The sequence below is a fragment of the Apus apus genome, chromosome 1 (assembly GCF_020740795.1).
Source record: "Apus apus isolate bApuApu2 chromosome 1, bApuApu2.pri.cur, whole genome shotgun sequence".
Taxonomy (NCBI): Eukaryota; Metazoa; Chordata; class Aves; order Apodiformes; family Apodidae; genus Apus; species Apus apus.
The window spans coordinates 109,772,736-109,796,187 of NC_067282.1; the positions used below are offsets into that span (position 1 = coordinate 109,772,736).

Sequence of the window (23,452 nt, forward strand, 5' to 3'; positions counted from 1 at the left end):
AATATTATATTTAAGGCCAGTTTCAAAATGGAGTGGATAATACAGCTGAATCAATAAAAAGCAACATAAGCTAACTGCAGGGTTTTGCAGTCATAATTTTATTTTGCCTGCTGAGCAACTTTCTCACTCCTAATAGAGACTCTGCAAAAAATTAAGTATACATAATGAAAAAAAACAAAACAGGTTTACAAAATACATATCTAAGCAAACAGCAAAATGAGGTTGAAAAATACAGCTTAAAGTATGCTAAAGCCCATGATGCCTTGTACAAGATGTGTGGTCAGATCACTTACCTCTCCTACTGTCTCTTTTTATTTTATTGGGGTCTTCATAATCCCCCACCCAGTTGTATTCTACTGGCATAGAAATAGGCCTTAGTTTCCCTGGAAACAAAGGAAAAAATAGAGAACATGCACCATAAGGCACCACTAAACTAACATTCTTTAGAAGAAAGAACAAATTATGTGCTAAGCTGCTATTCTACAGGGTTGCTTATGAAAGAGGATCCAGCATCATTTCTGAATAAGAGGTTAAGATCTGAGTTCTATTTTCTTTAACAGACGAGAAGCATTTAATGGATTTTTTTTCATTTAGAAGATAAATCCATTGCCCTATAAAATCATCAGCAGACTGACGTCTGAGACTGACAAATGCATTCAAATTACTTTAGTTTTCACTGAACAACATCTATTTATTATTCTGGAAGCCTCTGGCACACACATGGGGAGAACCGTTTTAAAGCATACTTGAATCGTTGGTAACAGAAACGTGTCCACATCACTAAAGTACCTTCATAAATAGCATTTTTGCTACTGGGCTTAAAAGATCCATCAGTGACTGAGTAAGAAAAGAAGCAGAAATTCTCTACATGTAATTTCTTTTGTAGTGTTTCATCCACAGAAAGCAAAGTACATTAGTATTGGTAAATTCACTTTGATTTCAGACAGCACGAGACAGAAAAGCTGAAGACGATTATACCTTTTAAATTTTCATTTGGAAGCTGCAGAGCTGATTTTATAAAATACTGTGAACCATGATTTCTGTTTAAGGATTCCACAAACACAGTTGGAAATTCAGCAAAAGTGTGCTATGCAATTTAGTGGGATTACTTAAAGGGGTCTGAAGTTTTCAGCAAATTAAATAGTATATTGAGACAAAACATAGAGTAGCATAGCATATGGCACAATATCTGGCTGACTGAAAACAGAATATTTTCACAAGGCCAGCCGTCACTCTGTTTTGGATTGGTCACAAAACTGAACAGTGGTAAAATAATTTCCTTTTAAAAGTAGCAGAGTTTAAAGTAGAAACTTCAGAGGTCTTGTTAATAATTTTAGTAGAAAGCTCCTACATAAAGCTCCTCCACATTTTTGAGGTTAATTCCATAACACACTGAAAAAGAAAGATGGGTTTATAATGAGAACAAATACTCAGATATGTCTGTCTATCTATTGAGTATGGCATCCATGGGAAATACACCAATACCATGCAGGCAACATACTGGTAAAAGGCTGCATTGTCTTTTTAAAAAAATGACCAAAAAAAGTGTATGTTCCATACAGACCACAGGATCAGGTCACAAATACATCATTGCTCAGGAAATATAACATATATTTAACTTTTTATTTATAATTTATTTTACTATTTATGGACACATATTTAAGTCTGATTGAAACTGGTGAGATTCAGAGCATAGAGTTCAGAAGCCATTTCATGAATGGGGATGTATTCAGCTTATGTTTACTTGACAACAAGTAACTTTCAACAGTTACTTTTTCTAGAAATACAACTTCCTGTTTGTTGTGAGGCTGAATTCACAGCGTCTTATTGAAAGGACCTGCACACTTAAAAAGATACAAAAGCTGCAAAACCATGTAAAGTCTGATTGTTATCAAAAGCTATGCATGCTTTTTTTGTGTCTGGCAGTAATACTGTAATGACCAAACTTGTTTATTTCCTTAAATTCAAGTTTCATTCACCTGCTAGCTCTGCTCTTCTTTTTAGCCCCCATGGATTCCCTAAAGCTGGTGACTACAGTCAGGAAAATTTCTTCTGTGGGATTTGAACAGAAGCTTCTTGAGGCCAATTAGCAACAATTACACAACAGCAAGAAGCCAGCAAGAGCACGGAAGAGAAATCTCTTTGTTAACGTTGTCAAAAAATGTCAAAAGATCCCAAGAAAGAAACTACAGAGGGCCCTATAAACGTCTCAAAAGGAGGACTGATAAATATTAAAAATAATAATAATAAAAAATTAAAAATTAACACCACCACATAATTAATGATGAGAACATGTTGAAAATAATTATTTCTCTAGACCTTGGTACTCTGGACCTTCTTCAGTAGGTCACCATAAGCCAGAAGAGTGTCATTGTCGTTGTCCAGATTTCTGTGAAATCCTAAGGTCATGCCCAGCCACAAGTCTTATGCTAACAAATGCCATGTGGGAAACTTCAGAATTTAATGCTGAAATGGTAATGCTTCAGAAAATATATGAAAATGGACTTGATGGTGTGAATTCATTAAAACAGAAGTGAGATCAAAAGTGAAGGGATGTATAACAAATGTGCTAAATAATGACTTATTTTCAGAGCAGTCTTTGATCCATGTATTTATAACCTTTTCTGCTAATAGAAAAAAAAAAGTTTAAAAATCTGTCCTCCAAAAAAGATAATGGATCCAGCAGAAGAACTGTGTTCTTCTTCACTCTATAGCGTACATCTCTGTTATAGGAACTGACTGCATCCACCAAATGTAATAGTTGTACACTAGGGGCATGAATCATAGAATCATAGAATCATAGGGGTTGGAAGGGACCTCGAAAGATCATCTAGTCCAACCCCCCCTGACAGAGCAGGGTCACCTAGAGTACATCACATAGGAACGCATCCAGGTGAGTTTTGAATGTCTCCAGTGAAGGAGACTCCACAACCTCCCTGGGCAGCCTGTTCCAGTGCTCTGTCACTCTTACAGTAAAAAATTTTTTTTCGGATATTCACCTTGAACCTCCTATGCTCCAATTTACACCCATTACCCCTTGTCCTATCACTGGTCATCACTGAGAAGAGCCTAACTCCATCTCCCTGACACTCACCCCTTACATATTTGTAAACATTGATGAGGTCACCCCTCAGCCTCCTCTTCTCCAAGCTAAAGAGACCCAGCTCCCTCAACCTTTCCTCATAAGGGAGATGTTCCACTCCCTTAATCATCTTAGTAGCTCTGCGCTGGACTCTTTCCAGCAGTTGCCTGTCCTTCTTGAACTGAGGGGCCCAGAACTGGACACAATACTCCAGATGCGGCCTCACCAATGCAGAATAGAGGGGGAGGAGAACCTCTCTTGACCTACTAACCACACCCTTTCTAATGCACCCCAGGATGCCATTGGCCTTCTTGGCCACAAGGGCACATTGCTGGCTCATGGTCATCCTCCTGTCTACCAGGACCCCTAGGTCTCTTTCACCTACACTACTCTCCAGCAGGTCAGCCCCCAACCTATACTGGGACATCGTGTTGTTCTTCCCCAAATGCAAAACTCTACACTTCCCCATGGTTAGAAAACACCTGAGAACACATTGAAATCAAAAGGATAGTGACAATTTTTAAGCAGGATTCTGTAGTTGTGTAGAAAGGGTACATTTTATGAAAATGTACCCTTTACTGTTGTGCAAGCACAATGGTTCAGATCCTGAGGATACTTTAGACTCTCAAGCTCAATTTGTTTCAAGGTTTGCAGGTGATTTTGGAGCTTGGCTGCATGATGTACTAAACTTACACTTCCCCATAAATTAAGTCTACCTTCTTAAAGCCATACAATGTCAGGATTACTATAAGAACTCCAACATACAGCTTGTGCTCAGTTTAAAACTTGAAATAACACAGGAAATAGAGTGAAAAAATATTAATGTGTGTGCTCAGCTAATACCATAGTAATCAAAATATCTTTTTTAAACATGAGATTTCTTCTTAATTTTCTTCTGTATCTTAACAACTCTATGACTGCACAATTTTATACTTGGCAAGAGAAAAGCAGTCTTCCTGGTCTGAAGCAGAAGCAAGCTACAATACTAGCTAAATGAAGAGTTACAACTGATTTAAAGGGAAAAAAGCCTGGAGCATAAAGGTTGAAGGAGCAAAACTCTCACCAGAAACTGTTTCTCAGTTCTCACACTAAATAAATCCAAAATGTGAAAGTAGCATGAATACACGTGTGTTTACATGCAAAATTCTTCCATAGACCAAACTTAGCCTCAAATAAGGAGGAACTGCCATGTATAGGAAGTCATCAGTTCCCATACAGGAAGTTACAGGAGGTTAATCCAGTACTACAAAAAACACATACTACCATCATCTTCATTTCTGGGCCTAAATTAAAATTGAAATGTTTTAGAGAGCAGTGCAGCCTGAAAGCTGCATGCCATCTCTTTGTAAATGTGAAATGGTAAATATGACCTTTAAAACTATTACACCTGAGCAATTTTTTCACATCCTGAGTTATTAAAACTATGCAAGTCTTGCCCTTATACTGGGAGAACAAGTCCATTCTGTATATTTAGTAAAAAAAAATTAGTAGAAACTAAAATAACACTAAAGCATCATCTGCAAAATTAAGCTGATAACAAAATTATAGACCTTCTATTCAGAAAAATCACACAAAAAACCTCCTTGGAGTTGCCCTCCCTATCATAGTAAGTAATTAATTTTCTATAGCACAGAATAAACTTTTATCATTGTACCAAAATAGTACACAATTCTTAGCAAAACAAATGGCCACTGGAAATGTTTTCATGCTTAAAAACAAAAGCAGATGGACAAAAATCCTAAAATTGACAAATTAGGATTATCCTTACTAGATAATACCATACCATATGTTGGTGTGCTCTCTCTCCTTCCAGGACCACTTGTTCTTCCTTTCTCATATTCGTAGCAGTACAAAACTGCATCCTCTTCAACCACATTAAAGCGTTTCCGATACTCCTGGTCAAGAAATGAGTTTGGAGATTCGGATCCTGTATGAACTGGCTTGCCCACTATATGTCTGCCAACATCATCACACGGGAGATTTCCCTTTTCATCCCTTTAGTAAACAAAAGAGGTTTTTAATATATTAGGATAAGACAACGATTTTATTATTATTATTATTTATTTAAATTGTTTTTTTACTGTGAATAATTCAGTAAACATGGAAGTATGTCAATATTTTATATAGGCAAGAAACAGATGCCATTGACCAACATCAGAAACACACATCATATATGTATATATATACACCTGTGTGTCAGTTATCTCACACACCTCTGCTTATTCAGTTCTTTTACAGACTGTATCAGCAATAAAGCTGATGTGCAGCTACTCTTTTTTTTTCCATGATAAGGAGGGTGCCAGAGCTGGAAGGATCTTTACTGCCAGCAAGGAGAGAAGCACACAGCCACCAGGCAAACACCCTGTGCAACAGCCCTCTGGAGATGAGGGCTTCAGTTCTCGCCCGCTAAGGTATTTGACACATTTGAGCAGGCACTAACTTACGACCAGCACTTTTAAGTAACAGGGCAAATGGAAAGCATCAGTCCCTCTCTCTCATGCCATCCATGTGCAGTTAGGTCAGCAACTGTACTATCTCTCACCAAAGGGCACGGCTTCAGATTGCTACAATTTGCATCAAAATATCAAGTCTTTTACTCTATTTGAGTAACAAGAGGGCTTGTTTCTTTGGGTTTTTTTCCCCCCAGAACAGCAACGACAAAGGGAGAAACAGATGCTGAACAGCAGAAAAAAAGACATGCTTAAATATTGTTGATCATGGACAAAACAACCTAATAAAATACCAAAACAGATTATTCAGAAACACTGTACACTGTGTGACAAGTTTGTGAAATGCAGTATAGTCCATTAGGATTAAAGTGATTAAAAAAAATCAAATGTACATGGATTAATCTATTTCTAAAATTACAGCTTGTATTAATATGTATTATAAGATTTAATCAGAATTGTTCCAAACTACTGGATTATCATAATGATTGAAGAAATTTTATTAATAAAGAATCAAAATGTATTTTGAAGGTCCCAATTTCTAGAGCAGAGCACAAGAACTGATAAACAGCAAATACTGACTAAAAATACTTCAAGAAAGAAGATGCATTTCTTATCAAATAAAAGTGATTTTGTGGTGGTAAACATGATCAGCAGCAGTACAAAGGCATTAACTTCTTCCAAGGTAGTACAGTTCCAGTTTCAGGAGCAACAGGTCTTTATTATATAACTACTGCATTCAAAAACCTAAGAAACCTAGAGAAACCTAAGACTACATTTTGGTTGGGGTTTCCTACTGCAACTTTTTACATTAATGTGTCAGACTTAAATAATTGTGAGGGTCTTTTTCTGTGGATTTTCTGAAAACTGTTTCCTTAAAATATTTACATAGATGTAACAGATGTCTCTGTTATCAGAGAAATAAAAGACTAATTTAAAAGTGAACTAGACTATGTATTCTGTTTGTCCTTTGTCACTTTAAGAGAGATATTAGAGTAATTGTGTTAGCATGTTCAACTGTGTTATATATGCCACATTTGAAATACAATGGTAATAATTTTTTTTTCAAGAAATAAAAAACAAGCCAGATAACAGATGAGGCAGGGATGAGGAAGGAACATGGGACTCAACTTATGGTGAGACATTATCTAAATCATGAAGTAGAAAATCATTCTTTTGCCCTGGAAGGATTTTTGTATCTCTGAAGAGTAAGAACTTATCACAGAATCACATCTTCTCCTCCCCACTAGGCAATTTAATTTGCCATATACATCACTCGTGGATAACACCAAGGAAAGTCTTGTTAGTATCAGGTCATACATCTTATTAATTGGCTAGAAGAGTTATTGGTAAAAAAGTCTAAGAAAAACCCAGCTACAAAAAATTCAGGTACAACAAAGGACATGTTGCCCTTACAATCTTTCCAAGAAAGTTAACTAAAAGAGAAGCAAGAAGTAATTTAAAAATACATTGACTGGACATATGATAGCCTGTGTCTAAGAATATGGAAGCTTTAAAAATACTGTTTCCTCTTAAATACATTTCTAGGTAGCTACTTCTGCATTATGTGTAGGCTATAACTCTCGAAAGAATTTTAGGAAAACAGTATCTATATACATTCTGGGATGATACTGGAATTTGTGGTTGTGTGAGGGTAGGGTGATGAATCTGCAAGGAAGATATGCTGCTTTGTGGCTCAGCAAACCCAGAGACCTGGGAGAGATGAAAATGCCTGTTCCATGTGGCAGGCCAGAGTAGCATATATATTAACAGAGAACAGCATGGTCACTGCAGAGTGGAATTCTGAAATTTGCTCTAAAACTATCTAATCAAATATATCTGAAAAAGAAAACACTATGGCAGAATGAAACAGTACTACTTGAAAGTTTCTTGCTTTTAGCTCAGCGTCTCTTGTTGCATCATGGTTATTAGGCAAGGGGACAGATAGAAGCTTTTTCCTAGTAAGAGATTTAGAGTTTCAGATAATTTTTGCTCTTCTGAAATGAGACTGTTACAGACAGTAGTTTAACCCACATTTGAGAAAATAGGGTATTGAACCTTCTTTTCTAAAGGCTACTGTCTGTTTTGCAGACAAGACTGATTCTGATCATTGTGGGATTGATTCAGTATATCTACCCTTAATAACCAGTTCACCTGTAAAATGAAGTATTACCTGCCTAATCCTGCAGGTTAGGCTGATAAACGGGTAGGAGCAAAATGCTCAGTTACTTTAGAAATATTTTTTTCATTTGATTTTACCCAAAATGATCTTGTTTACCTTGGAACATAAGGTTCTGTTGGAGGAGGAGGTATGTAGAGATCCTGAAGAGCAGAGCTGTCTCTTTTTGTAGGTGTGCTGATAGTGCTGGATGGTGTAGCGACACTGCTTGTAGGACTTCTAGGAATAAGAGGCTGGTTAAAGAGAGAGAGAGAAATAACCAAGATTTTCTTTATATATTATAAACTTTTGTTTCAAAAAGCTATAAACATTCTGTAATCCAGAAAGTTAAAGAAACAGTAAACAGTTCTAATATTTTCTGTGCTTTTAAACTGACTGAAAAAACCCACTCATGCTAAGGAGACAGATCTATGAATGGACGTGTGTTGTGCTTATAAAATTGACTCCTCTGATTACATCTTTTTCCATTTTGCACAGCAAGATTACTGTCAATGCCCGTAAAAACGGTAATCAGTAGAGCCACATGTGAAATCTTAATGAGTAAATAACAGAGAATCCAGTGAATTCCTTAACTAAGTGAACATTGTAAAGAAAAAGTCTAATGTTTACAGTAAAAGGTGCATAAGCAGGCATTAAATTGAATGTCATCTTCCCCCATCTGCTCTACAGCTTAAGAATTAACTGTAAATGCTTCAATTTATGTTTGCAGATGCAGAAAAATCAGGTACTGCATCCTTAGAGCACAGGCACTATGAGACAGAATAAACTGGAGATTATTATTATTCTTCACTCCCATGGGCACACTCCTCATAAACTAACATTTACTTACAGGTAAATAAATTGTACACTCCTTGCAGAATAATAATGCATTCTAGCTATTGCTCTAGTCCAAATAGGATCCTTCCTCTTAATCACATCTCTCCCTCTTATGAATTAGGCATGCCTTTTTTCTTCCTCAAGTTAAATACCATGGCTAGCTAAATAATGACGAACCATTTGAAGAGTCTATTAAATCACTGTAGAGATGGAAATCATAGCAAGTTTTTCTAACAATCTCTCTACACCTGCAGAGAAATGAAAGGGGAAGAAAACTGATTGTTTTAATCTACTTAATAACGTCTGCCTAATAACAAAAGCCTTAAGTCTCTTGGCTTGTGTGATAGCTAAACTCAAGCAGAATAATAAGAAAAATGGCAAAACAGCAAGTACAACAGTATATTTGTATACTCTAAAATTAACCTGATATTAAATAAATCCTGAGTTTTGGTTTGAAAGAGTTCTTTCCCCTCCATCTTTCTGGAAGTGAACTCCTTGAAGAAACAAGTGTTGGGATTAAAGAGAGTTCACCATACTTATCATTTCTGACCTAAATAACTACTGGAGGACACAAACATTTCAATTTGTATTGATGGCAGAGAAGCTCTAAATACTGACTGAATGCTTGCACAGAAAGATCCTTCTGCCAAAACTATTCACAATACTTTATGACAGACCAACAGGACATTCCTGTGCAGAGTAATCAGTTCTCATTTTCCAGATATTAGTCTTGACACTGTAGCATTATGCCTATACTGCAGAAAACCCTAAGAGTTGAACAGCAGGAACTTTTTCAAAATGTTTGCCTTTCATAAACTAGCAATGAGCCATTTGAATTTATGCTTATCAAGCAAAAACACCAGTGTTACTTTTTTTTCAATCTATATGTAAGAATACTGCATGCTACCTAGGAAACCTCATCCTTTAGCCAGTTACTGCCTGGTTTTAGGATCAGAGCTGTGTTAGATGTTATTTTTCTCAAACATAATAAAATGTAGGCTTAAAATTTTCTTGTTAAAACTGCAAATCCTTTAGAGCAATAGCTATAAACTGACTCAAGTTTTTGCTTTTTGAATGTTGGAAAATCACCTCCTGTCAACAGTGATACTGCTGAATTCTTTCCTTGCTCATTAGAGTTAACTTGAGTATTCTGTAGCCAGGCTAATTCAAGACTGACAGTATTTACAGGAAGGGAGGGAGACAAACACACAAAACCAGACAGGCAAAAGATTTTACAACCAGAAAAACAAGAATCACAGAAGTCTGCAAAAATAAGAACAAAGTCTGCGGCAAAATTGAGTAAAAAAAAAAACAAACAACAACAAAAAAACCCCATCAAACCAACAACAGCAACAACAAAACTAAAAAAACCCCACCAAACAATCTCTTTCAGAGAAACAAAAGTCTTATCCCTTAAATTTTCACCTGTAACAGTAGCAATGGATGTTCTTGAAACACTTCCTAATATAACACCACTTATTTCCTTTCTGATATGTTGCACTTCCATGACAAGTAGCTTGCTAAGTAGCTTCTAGAATTAATTTTCATTGTAAACCAAAATAATTTTGTGACCCTGACCTTGTCTAGACTTGTTAAGCCCAGGCTGTTGTTGTTCAGGGCCCTTACTGGCAGAAGCACTAAGAAGAAGTCATGCTGGGTAGATGGATTTGCTCTTCTCCACTTTGAGGAAGAAGACAGCTTTATACTTTACCTGCATAAATAGGTAGGTAAGTGGAAAGGGGGCCCCTGCAGACTAAAGTGGTGGCCGAATACCAGTTTATGGTTTATGTCACATAAGGAAAATCATGCTCAAGCATAACAGTAATCTGGACTTACAACAGGTTGATGAGCTTCTGGTGGTCCTGACCGGTTGCTGGAGGGCTAGAGGACATGGGTAAGGAATTTCCCTTCTGTTACAGCCTGGAATACCTGGGCTCAACTATTTAAATACTAATTATATGAGCTTAATTTCTGAACAAAAAAAGAACAACCTCAAAACCCCTATTTTGCTGCAGAATGAGGCTTCTATTGGGTAACTTCACACTTCACTGGTCCCTAATACACAGCCCAGACATAAAAGTTGATTTGTCCCCCAGAACAGTTTGCTGGAAGATGCTGAAAATCATGGATCTTTCACAAATGTGTATTTTGGTTCATCTTTTGGCTCAGCAAGGTGGTTAAAACAGCAAGTGCAATAGCAAGAAATAGTATTCAGTCTGCTACAGAAAAACACTACTTAAAGGTAAAAGGTTTCCCTCACACTGATCCCATGTCAGACACTGCCAGAAGTAAAATTACAGTGTAATTACTGAGAGTCTGAATGACTTTGGTATCTCACAGGATAGGAATATGGGTACACCTTCCCAGGGCACTCAGAGCTCCCAAGGGGATAGAAACTATAGTACAATCTAGTACAACGGGAAGCAGAATCCTGTAGGATTGTCTCAAAACTTATTAGGATGTCTCATATCTTTTCCATTTTTGAGTCATATTGCCAAAGTTAGCTATCCAGCATACTTCCACAAAACAGAAAAGCTGTGTAACTAGAAAAAAAGGAGAAATCCAAATCTAAAAATATGTCACCACTTAGAAAAAAAACATTAAAAAAACATCACCACTTCACCAGTAAATCAGTAGATCTGTAAGAACTGCTACATGGTAAAGCATTCAAATGGTATGTCCTGGCAATAGCTCAACACATGGAGAGGATTAGTGTTCAGCTTTTTTTTAATAAAAAAGTAAAAGTCTTTGTGCCCTCCTGGTCGAAAAGAGAGCCTTCAGAATATAGCCTGCAAATATGGTGCATCTACATGACATTTTACAGTGCAATTTAGAGAGACCACCACCACTCAGTTCGAGTCCATCTGTGCACTTGCAGGTAAATCAGTTCTGGTAGCTCTGCAGTTCAATGGCAGCCATTCCGTGGACTATATGTAGCCACACTAACAGAAAAAAACATGAAACTCCATTCACATATTTCTGAATTGGATGCCCCAGAGAGCAGTGTTATCACTGAGTTAATTAACTTCCAAGGACTAGAGCTTTTTCCTGCTGCATTCCCATTTGGTAGGCTGGCAGGGACAAGCAAGATTGCTGAAACAGCAATAAAACGATAAAGTTTTGGGGTCGAAAGAGTTAAATATTTGACCCATGTGAATAGCCTGCCAGAGAAAGTTCAGAAGTTACATATTAAAACTGAAATAACCTCAGAAATGTCCCAGAAAAGACCCTGCATCAATCTTATTCCACACAAAGAGAAGAAACCCCCCATATTTCAATACATTTTGGAGTACTATTTCTCAAACATATTGGATGCACCATCCTCCTTCAGGATCATTAGTTGTTATGGACCCCTTCCCAAATTGTCAGTTGGTGAGGGAACAGACAACCAACCGTCTTTACTTACTGCAGCTCAGTTTATCTAACACAGGGAAATAAGAAGTCCCTGTAAGTAGTGACTGACAAAACACTGATACTGAAGTTCCCTCTCCTCCAGAAGCTGCTCTGTCCCAAGTTAACTCTGCCCTGTGGTCTCTACCTTTCTCTTGCCACCAGGACTTATTGCTGCTTTTCCATCCTCCAATCCTGAAGGCACTGAGAGGGTTGCCCCAGTAACTCAGCATACTATTTTTGCATTTTCTCTAAACAATGAATGTAATTAATATTATATATATATATATACACTATCTAACATTTTTGATGGTTTTTTTTTAATTCTTTGAACATTTTTATTAACACCCCTGGAAGCTACAATGCATAGTTTGAGAAATACTGCTCCAGAAAAAGACATACAGTTTTTAAAAATATAAGCAAAACCAATACAAAATTTAAGTGGTCATATCTTCATACAATATTTGCGTCAGTAAACAGATTTTACTGTTCATATATTTTTCATATCAGATCAAGGTTATGACAATTTATTCAACAGAATGTTTCCAATAAAATAAACTTTTTATAAGACCAATCATTACATGAACTAAGGACAAACTATAACTAATCCATAGCCTGTAGGAAGACTCAAGACAGAATCCATGCACAGAATGCCCAGTTCCCATGTAGTTAAAAGACAACTAAGCAACTGAAGAGCAAAAAAGGTAGTATTTTATTCAAATTGAATTATTAAAATGTGTAAGGTCAATAATTCTAATAATAAATTATGAAAACAGAATATATAATTGCATTTAGATGAATGAAGGAGGCAATATAATAAAGAAAAAATATTAAAAATAATAAAAGTCGTATTTTCTCTCAAACCAAGGATTCTGTTGTTAGTGTTGCTATTGTTTCTTAGGATGCTGAAAAACTGAATATATCATAGCAGTGATATGATGTATACCTAACCCAAAATACAGTCTGTAAAAAAAACTACAGATACTGAACTGTTGGTGATTTCATAATGGTACAATTTAATCACATACAAAACAGTACAGTGAAATATTTTAAATATACAAAAGCTGGCATTTAAATAAGCTTGGTGAAGAGTGTAACAGTGTTTAAGAGGAACTAGGAGGGTTTTTTCACAAGTCAACACTCAAGACATGGCTGGCAGCTGGACCTGCCCCCAACCTCACTGACAGCAGTTAAGAGCCTCTTCATTGATATTGGCAGGGTGTAGTCCAAATTAACTCAAGCATTGCAACGTGTTGCTCTGTTGCTCCTTTTCTGCATTATAAAGCAACTGGATGAAGACTCTTCCATGCTGCAGTCTAAGTGCAGTTTCTTTTGCCTTATTAACAAGACATTCTCCAGAAGGCAAAGAAGGACTTTGCAGACAGATTCTTGCTAGCATGATGACAACGACTTACATAAGATTTCATATGCTCTGAGAACCTTCTCTCTCAAACCTTCCACCCTTGTTCAAACAGCACTGCAGGGAGCCTCCTTCTGAGACCTCCCCAACACAGTACAAAGTGAAAAGGAGAAATAAAACAGACAATCTAGAATTGAGGAGGTTTATTTAAGTTGGTTTTTCAAGCAGACAAAAAACTTGGAGAGTTCAAAGAAAATTAAGTCACCTCTATGTCAAGTACGAAAAATAAAATATTAATAGTTAAACTTACTTGGTTTGTTCACCGCATTCAGTAGTAGTCAGAAATACAAACATTGCAATCTGAAATATTATTCCAGGCCTTCACACAATGAAAGCAAGTATCAGAAAAAGTAACTGAAAGGCAAATTTAGTAAGATTTGTCTTGCAGGCATAACATCTTAATATTTATGGTACAATGCCATGTTAATGAATACCTTCAATTGCAAGGGCAATCACTAAATTCCCCAAGGCTACAGTTGCCTAATTCGAATCTTACGAACCAAAAAAGAAAAATACAGGTGGAAAAATCCCTTGACTTCATAAATTCTGACATGATTCCAGAAGTCACCAAGGGAGAACTTTGATTATCTGCAAGAAGTTGGATACTGATGGATATTAGAACACACAATCATCAAGTGACTGAAAGCAAAACAAAACAAACCAACCAGCACTTCCTTTAATCGGGACACAAGAGAAGAAAAAGAATTATTTTCTTTCTGTACTGATTGACCTTAGAGCTGAAATTAATGCACTTGTAAATACCAGTTCATTATTTAATGGTGCATAGTATTGCCATAGGAAAATTGTATTATTTTACTGTACATCAAGCCATTTGATATCAGTTTCAACACTGCTACATAGGTTCCATTCTTCTTCTTTCTTTCCCTTAATCTGTCATATTTATTCTAAGGATATTTGTGAAAGGAATTAATATACCACATTCTGCTAAAAGGGAAAAAATTCTCTGAGAATAAAGAAATAATTATGTAGAGTGCATTGAACTTGTAACTCATGGCAAGTCTGCAATGTGAAGGCAAAGCTGCTGTAAGTAAACCACTGAACATTCTAAGAGGTATTTATGGCAATTAGTAACCAGTTAATATCTGAATGATCTAAAAGCTTTTTCTACACTGAGAGTCCACAAATGTGTGGCTGGCATATGGCTAATCTAGATCACTAACAGTGGACAGCAAGCTCTTAAAACATTTCATTATGAGAATGCATAATTCAATTACCAGGATGCCTTTTCACTCACACAGCAGGCTGCTTTATACAGTGGTAGTACCTGCATACTGTGTGAACTGGAAGACTTGTCTAGCATTTCCCATCTTACATGTATACTTAGTATGTCTCCACTAAATCTAGTTTTTCGTGTAGCTGCAAATGGCAAACTTCATGTTCTTACTTCAATTATTTACTAAACAAGCAGAATGTAATTTACCAATAGTGCCTCAACATCATTCACTTTCAGTTAAAATTAGATTTTGAAGGTTCTCAATTCAATTAAAGCATCCCAATGTGAGTCTCAGTGTAAATGTATTTCAATGAAATTCACTGAAATATTTGCCTTCCACATTTGCTGCAACAGCTGTTCAACATATCCATTGGCAGGGTGCATAAAAAACCTCCGTCTCCGCTTTTCTGTCAGCCTCCTTACATTAGGGCAAACTTCCACATTCCTACCTCGGTCATTGCAATTCCATTAGGATGTGACACCACATGTTTACTCTGTTCACTCCATTTGCAGAACATAAAAAACCCACAGCAGCCTGTTTGCAGATCCTAATTCCCATCTTATCAGAATTTCATTCCCATATCTTATTCTAGACTCTTTTGAATATTTTGTTCATATTTTGTACTTTAACAGAATTATTACTGAGTCATAATTTCTTTATAGCTTGTGTCTGTTGAATAATACATATGGTTCAATTAAATTAGCTCTAGGATGACAGCACGGTTGTAACATTCTCAATTATTTCATGGCATCCTGATATAGGAAAATAAGTTATCATAATTTCCTCAGCTTTCAAAGGTGATGGAAGCTTTTCCTTATGTTTTTTTACCTATTTGCTATTACTTTCCCCCTCTCCTCTCACACAGCCTCCCAAGCTTCTATTAGAGAATAGCACCCTTACATGAATAAGAAATTTCCCAGCAGCTGTGGGGCAAACTGCAATTACAAAACCTACAGCTTTTCTGAAGAAATTTTTCAGAAATTTTTGAAGCAAATTCTGTTAAGTAATCATGATTGCTTCATATTTTTAATAGCTATGAAGTTGCACTGCACTCTGACTGCTTTCTCTATGTGTTATTAATCAAATGTACAGTTCTGATTTCACACTTAGGCTACATTTAAACTTTAAGATCAGCTGACTTTACATCTGCTCACCTCTGATCTGCATAAATTAATAACAGAAATCTTCACATTATGCAGCTTCTGAAGTTTGTCTTCACTTTGCCCTGGAGCTTTTTCAACACAGTCTACTTAAGAAAACTGTTGTTTCTCACATTAAAATCACAAATTACAACAGACACACATATGCACACTTCATACTTCAGTGTTGAATGAGGTTCTGGCCTTTTCTTGGTGTCATGCTTGATAAAGTCAGAACAGTATCATCATGACACCAAAACTGTATTTCTAACGTTTAGCAGTATCTTTACTAGTACTTATATTAGCCTCCAAAATATTCATATTTTCCAGGCTACCAGCAAAAAAACCAACATCAAAAGCAATACTCCCATTACTATTCCCTCCCCCTGCCCCCTCCAAACCTTTAAGGTTACAGAAAACCTCTACATAGGATCAGTCTCATCTAATACAACCTACATTTGAGCTAGCTGTCCAGACTCCTTTTGTCAACAAGTGAAGAGAAAGAGGCATGTGCATGGTCCTATTCAGCTTATCCTAAGGCAGATCAGTTTAAAATAGGCCAAGATGAATGAACCAGTAACTGTTATGCTGGCCAAAGGAACTGAAAATGAGAAACTTGAATGATATGTAGGTGTGTACATATCAGATATCTAAAGTTAGATCACTTGAATAACACTCTATTATCTGTATTGAACTAAGCATGCTGAGATGTAAATCAAAGCCAAATAAAGCACACCAAAAGATCACTGGGTTTTTGTATCTGGAAGTGAGTGTGGAGTTTCAAACATGCCCACATTTTTAGCTCATGACTGTAAAAGGACCACACAAATCCTCACTTTCCTACTGGCCTTAGTTTAAATGGTGGAAATTGGTTTCTATCCAATTTCTTCCCACCCATTTGGAGTAGCCTGTCTTTATTTAATTGATTGTTTGCATTGTCTGAATCAATGGCCCATGTCAAAAACCTCTGTTCTGGGGTCTTCAGTGTAATTATTCTATGGGCAATGTATAAAGTAAAGCAAAAAGAAATATTTAGGAGAAAGACTCGACTCACCCAAAGAAATACCAAACTCACCCAAAGAGGATTTAGACTGAAAGCACTTGATGCCATTTAAAAGCAATGATGTGCATTTTTCATTTGTATTTCTATTCTCACTAAGGCTACAATAAAAGTACAGTCTTCAAGTATGGATATTCATACACTCATATCATGCACACAGATTTGCAATTCTGTGTTCAGACACTAATAAGGTTCTTTGGTTGAAAGTTTTTTGTAACGTGTCTAGTCAGTACTTTATATCTGAAAGACCAAGAATAATTTAAAAACATGGTTTCAAAGACAATTATGCATGTAACCATTATAAAAAAAATTATATATATATATACATATTTGAAATAAGTTCTTCATGGCATTAGTTCTTTTTATGAATCTCTTAAAATTTAAATGGCAAAGAACACAGCTACTGGCAATGGCATTTCCATATCTCATTTTCCTTTTACCCAAACTTTGCAGAAGTCTTTTCTCTCTCAAACTTACTTAATTTTAAATTAGACTTTTTATTGTGGTAATAAAAATGTCCTGAAAAATGTATTCTTTATGCTATGAAAATAAATTTCTAAACCTTGTTCTATTTGAACTGAATTAAAAAAACCCACACGATTATTTGTCAGTTCCATCTGTTGGTTACATGCTATCATCAGTCTGGACATAACTTTTATTTCCTAGACTAATCCATCACAGTGACATTTTATCCTAGAGTGAAACATGACAGCGAATAAAACCATTCTATTCTTTGTAGTACATTGCAAAATAACTAAAATTAAAAGGCTCAGCCAGACATTCTGTGCTACATTTCCTTATGTGCAAGGGTTTAATCTCAAGGACAACTCTGATATGAATATGACCTTATTTACATGAGGAAATTTTGATGGTCATATGGTTTATTGAATAAAATCACCTGATACATTTTCCTATAACTCCAGGATTGATCAAACTGAGTACTCAAGATATTTTCTTCCCTTTTTCTTTGACATTATACTGCACTGAGGGCTTAACAAGAAGGCCGACTAAAAATTATCAGTTTCTGAAGGATTCTTGTTTCCCTAAGGTAAGCAAAGTTATCTGGGACTACTTTTCTGCATCGTAAAACACTGGGATGATTACTTCTTAACTTTTAAAAGTTCTAATAACAGGTTTAATTTAAATTAAGGGTATTAGAACAAGCTGCAGAGAAATCATTTCAGAAACAATTTTTCGAAGTATACAAGAGTAAATCCATATGCTGCTGAGATGAAGCACAATAAAGCATCGAGATAATCTATAGTTAAAATGATGGTGTATGACTTATGATTAAGCTTCATTACCTGCAGAGCAAGGGGCTTCCATCTCATATTTTTCAGTAAAGCTGGTGCTGAGGTAAGCATGCTCTGAGGTCGTTTTTTCAAAGTTAAGATAACACCACTCGGATCCTCTCGTAGTGCATTCACCAAATTTTTCAACTGCCACCCCACCTGGTAACCAGTAAAATCATTACAATAAAATTGAGGTACAGTATTCAGTATTTAATGTTCCCTTTTTAAATAAGACTAGTAAAATAACATAATAGGAGTTTGTATATATATAAATATATATTATAGGAGATTAACTCAAGAAAAGTAAAAAATAAGCTACTGCATAAAAGTAATGTCAACTAAAATAATTACTATAATGCATTAAGATGGATACGTATCATTTTAGGTTTTAAAATTAAGAAGCTACTGTTACTCCATTGTATATGTACAATTAAATTTCAAGGTGTTTTCAAACTTAGCTCTGGTACATAGACTTTAGAGACTAGAAGGTTAAAAAGCCTTGGCTTTTGCCAAAACAGTTCAATTCAGAATTGAGCATTTTATATTCCATGGTTACTATTTTAAGCCCACTAGCCACATATATTCATACTACTACTCCTCGCAGCTTATGCAAGCACACGCCAGTTCAGGAAAATCTTACACTCTTCACACTGCTATAAACACAAAATCAAAATCATAACGTCTTTTTTCTAAAATAATACTTATTTCATCATTATTTCAGAAACAAATACAGTAAATTAACGACAGAAATGAAGTCTAGCCACTACTTGAGTATTAGTCCAAAGAAAAATTTTCCTAATTGAATTACAGCATTTTGAAATATTCTAAAATGAAGAACCTGACCAACATCAAAAGCAACAAGTCTTTATTTCTAAATGCAGGATTTCTGAATAATTTTCTTTGCCCTTTTTTAAAAAACTACTTCAAATATTAAAACAGCACAACTCATGGCAAGAGTTTTCAGTCTAAGTAAGTTCTGATTTTAGGTACCTATCTCGAAATGCTTAAAGATATTCAATCCTTGCATTCAATCCTAGAGTGGCAATACACAGAATCATAAATGCCTTGTAAATCTTGACCTGTAGACTTAGCAAGTTACTATTTCTATAGGCTTGACAGCTTTTCTACCTTTTTCTCTCTCTCTACTCCTTTAAAAAAAAAAAAAAAAGGTTCCTGGTGTTTAAAGGTGTCCAAAGGTACAAATACTTTCCTGCTTTCACAGCTTGTACAAGACCAATGTCAGGAATAAAATTAGCCATTTGAGAAGTGAAATTCTTACTGAAGAAACATCTAGAACTCTGAAATGATAAGGTAACATAGTCATAAAAATGTTACTTTATACCCTGTCAGTGAAAACAATCAAATAGGAAATGTGAACTAGGAGAATGCAGGTATTCCTTATCATTGGTATAGTGCAATAGGACACAAATACTTATTTGTTATCTATGCTTAAGCAAGGTAACCACACGGAGGCTGTTCCTATTTATTTTCTACCTTATTTCCTATTACACTGTAACTCACTTAGCTTAATATCACTTCTTTTAAGAACTGATACTACTTTATGAGCATGCCACTTATGCCAACACTAATGCTCACCCACAGTCCTGAATCACAGACATGGTTCAAACCTCACCCGTATCCCTCAGCTCCTGTTAACCCACCTGTCCTGTTTTCCATTCAGGATGCACTTCTACAGTAATATTATTGCAAACAAAGAAACAGAGCATTGGCAACATGCATCTTTATGATATATTTTCCAGTTTCCACAGAAGACTTCAAAGCATGCTGGAATTCTTATTTTCAGTCTAATGCACTGAGCATAATCCCTATTCTACTTGAACAAAATGAAACATGAATACAACCAACTTCAGCTCAACTCCTGCATCCTGCTGAAGTCTCCCATTTGTTTCAACAGTATCTAAACCAAGTCTCTGTAAGTCCAAGCTTTGTATCTTAATAGTATAATTTTATTTAAAAAATGCCTTGCTATTTACAATACTGTTTCCCTACTCGTAGAGACTTCCATCACTGTTTAGAAAAGACATATTTCCCATAGGTCCATAATGTTACCTTGGGCATATGCAAGGTTTCATTTCTACTCAAAAGAAGGAACTAAAGGTCTATAGTTCATGTAAAATATCTCTGTACGTAAGCTACTGTGAACTTTAATTCCCTAATGTAGCAACTGAAGACAGATTTCTGGAGAGGAATCCTTCTGCTGAATAAAGCAGCACAGGGAGCCTTGAGGATAACGTGATGTGACCCCACTTACAGGTTCAGGATGTAAAAATCTTGCCATTTAAGTTGGTAGGATGCTGCATGAAAAAGCTGTTCTTTAAAGCCATCTGTTTCTCACTGAAATAGCCAAAGTTATATAAATAAAACTGGGGTTTTTTGGTTATGCTAGCAGTTTTAAAATTTTTAAATCACTTTCCAGAGATAAACTTGTATCATGTATTTCAGCTACGCCTTACATTGCAATAAATGGGAGATCATCTAGTCTCTTTATGAGAGTTTAGGGGATTAAAGAAAAAAAATAACTTCAAAGCAGTGAATCCAATGTATTTAATTTAGAAGCTCACAAATATAAACAATTTAACTTAATTTTTCACAGGAAAATTCTGAGTTTACTATAAATTGTGAATGTTCATCCTTTGATTTTACTTAGTTCTCTGACAGAAGTTTTATGGCTGGTTCAGACAGCCCTTGGTTGTTTCTCATCTTTTGAATGGAAATTTCTAAATTGGACTAAGAAAAGCCAGTCCATACCACCTGAGGTGCAATACCCCAAGGCCAGATGAAAAGTGCTGCTGAGGAAAGGCAAGGGAAGGGCCATCACCCTCCCAGAGGGGAGGGCAATGCTCTGCATCAGGAGAAGCAGGCTGGCAGGCTGGTGCCTGTACCATCGGCATCAGGCCATCTCCAAACTTATAATCTTATTCCACTACCACATGGCTGTCGCCAGGCTGGGAAGCCACAACAGTGTGCTGTAGAGACACTTGGATGCACTCAGGTTGCTTCAGTGGGACAAGACAGGCAGGCAGGAGCCCTGCACAGATGCACCCAGCTCTGGCATACCCTCCTCATCACCTCTGCCCCCCCTCTTGCCTCCCACTGGCTTCTCCACCACAAGGAATATCCCAGCACCCACTGCCCCAAATACCAGAAAGTTTAATCAGGAGGTGCTGCTATAGAGGTCCACTCCTGCAGTCAACACCTGGAAAAAGATGTTACTAACCAACATGAGACCCCAAAATTTCTTTGGCTTGCAGCAAGAACACCTGGATGACAATATTACAATAGCCTGAAATGGAAGTTTTATTTTTAATTCCTATTCTAAATTGTAACAAACTTCAACATTTTAATCTAATACAAGTTGCTCTTATAGTAATGACTTTTTTCCCAGGTGAATCCAATGGCCTCTTTATGACAAGCTTGGAAAATTGGTAGCAATCTTCCCTTTTTCTGAAAGTAAGCAAGACCATTTATTGAATTTATTTTTTTTTACACAGCTACACCCATGACAGTATTCCTAAATGCCTGTGCTCATTCGTGTTTTCTGTACTACTGTATCTTATGAGTCAGAGAGGAACTCTGTAAAATATTAACATGCAGGCAGCTCAAATACAATGCTACAGGATCCAGTCTGAAAAATCCAGCATATGTATCCCAATGGAACACCTCCATCTTTTAAAAAGCAGTGTGCAAATCTAATACACACTGAAACTACATAATATAGAGGGTGTAATAATAGTCAAATGATAAACAGAACAGAGTCCATACTTTGTAGATGTATTCCTGTTCAAAGGGTCACCAGAGTCCCATGAAAGCTGGTGGGAGCTTTCATCTTCCATGAAGATAAAACTGTTGGGTTTTTTTGTTTGTTTTTGCAGTTACAGTAATTCATTCCTGATTTGCAGATTTCTAAAAGGGAATAGTAGTAATATCTTTACACTTTTGAAGGAAAAGTAGTATTTTCCTGTGAAACATAAACTGCCAAGCTGTCTGCTATTTTCTTGCTAAGCAAATATGCAAAATCCACTCTAGAGTTTAAAAGTTACTGGAATGGGGAGATAATAAAAATTCTTATTGCCTGTTGTAAGTGGAATGCAGCCAGAGCTCTACGAGTTATCAAACATATCAAGCTTCAAGCTTTAACTCACATTTGAGAAAAAAAAAATAAAAAATATATATATATATAGAAGGAAAATGTATTCGCTTTAAGATATATATATTTTTTAAAGAATTTCCACATCTATCACCCATCTTGCATTTTATAAATAAAAAATAGCACATAAGAAAAAAACCACCATACACTGCACTTCAAATAACTGTTTATCAAACTTAGCATGCTGTTAAGCAAGTTAGAATCTGAAAAAAAACCTATCTGGCATCATGCTGTTAGATTAACAGATTGATTTCCATGAACACTAGCCAGGAATAAGGATGGTCAGCCGGCAGCTCTGTGAAACAAACACGTTAACAGCAAACATCTCCTTCCCTTCCCCCAGCTGCAGCTGCCTGAAAAGCCTAAAAAATGAAGGAAAGCCATAGGTCTTCCGCCTCCAGAAAACACTCTTGGATGAGGAAACCAAAGAAGGATGTTTACAACATGAACTACCACAGAGATGAAAGCTTGATCTGTGTGTGGTAGGAGAAGCAGTGTCAGGAGAGTAGCAGATGCCTTTCAGGGATTTACTCAGATTCCTAGGCCAGCATGATAATGAATGTCCATGCTTACATAACAATTTTCTTCCAAAGGAAAGAGGTTAATAACATCGTGATTGCATATGTTGCAATTCTAATTAAAGAGTATTTTTGCTATATTATTTAAATAAATGCAATTTTAATCCCATGTTAAAGAAGTCAGTTATGTGTATCCTTAGAATGTCACTGATCACATTGCAGTGTATCATTGTCCAAAGTCACAACACAGTTTATATAAAGTACATTGGAGAAAATCACATCCTTTACTTGAACAAAACCTGATGTTTCATCAAAACTTTTGCTTACTACCACTAAGCTATGAAGAAAGTAATTTTTATATTAATTTTGGCTATGTAAACTAAAGCTCACAAGTAAGAGATTTTCCCAAGAATAAACTAATTTAGGACCCAAACTGACACCTGAATACAGATGTCACTGCTCTCATTAAGCTGCTCTGAACACGTCTCCATCAGAAAACTCATCTGATCCAGAGCATAACTTTTGACTGATTTTGTTACCTTGCTCTTTTTAGGTATTTGCACCTAGGTCAGTTCCACCACAATTCAACAAACTTCACAAATGTTAGTAATATGACTACAGAGCACCACAGTAATGGAAACAAGCATCTGTTTTATCCATGGGGGGGCTGAAACTTGAATTAATTAGGGACACAGAATCAGTTCTA

The 23,452-nt window shown here is 36.1% G+C and overlaps 1 protein-coding gene across 16 annotated transcripts in view; it reads right to left on the reverse strand.

Annotated features, from left to right (window-relative positions):
- The window catches only part of CNKSR2 (connector enhancer of kinase suppressor of Ras 2), a 475,055-nt gene that overhangs the window by 338,457 nt on the left and 113,146 nt on the right, over window positions 1-23,452 (reverse strand). For 9 of the 16 annotated variants that reach the window (XR_007888446.1, XR_007888445.1, XR_007888447.1 and 6 more), the window contains exons 9-12: window positions 18,073-18,219; window positions 7,808-7,941; window positions 4,866-5,077; window positions 294-383 (exon numbers count right to left, since the gene is read on the reverse strand). Coding sequence is in view for 13 of the 16 variants with exons in the window: in XM_051608949.1 (XP_051464909.1) it covers window positions 294-383; window positions 4,866-5,077; window positions 7,808-7,941; window positions 18,073-18,219 (583 nt within the window). In the remaining 3 variants the exon portion in view is untranslated. The remainder of the gene's footprint in view (window positions 1-293; window positions 384-4,865; window positions 5,078-7,807; window positions 7,942-18,072; window positions 18,220-23,452) is intronic. The other 7 variants (XM_051608941.1, XM_051608946.1, XM_051608947.1 and 4 more) reach the window with 3 other exon arrangements.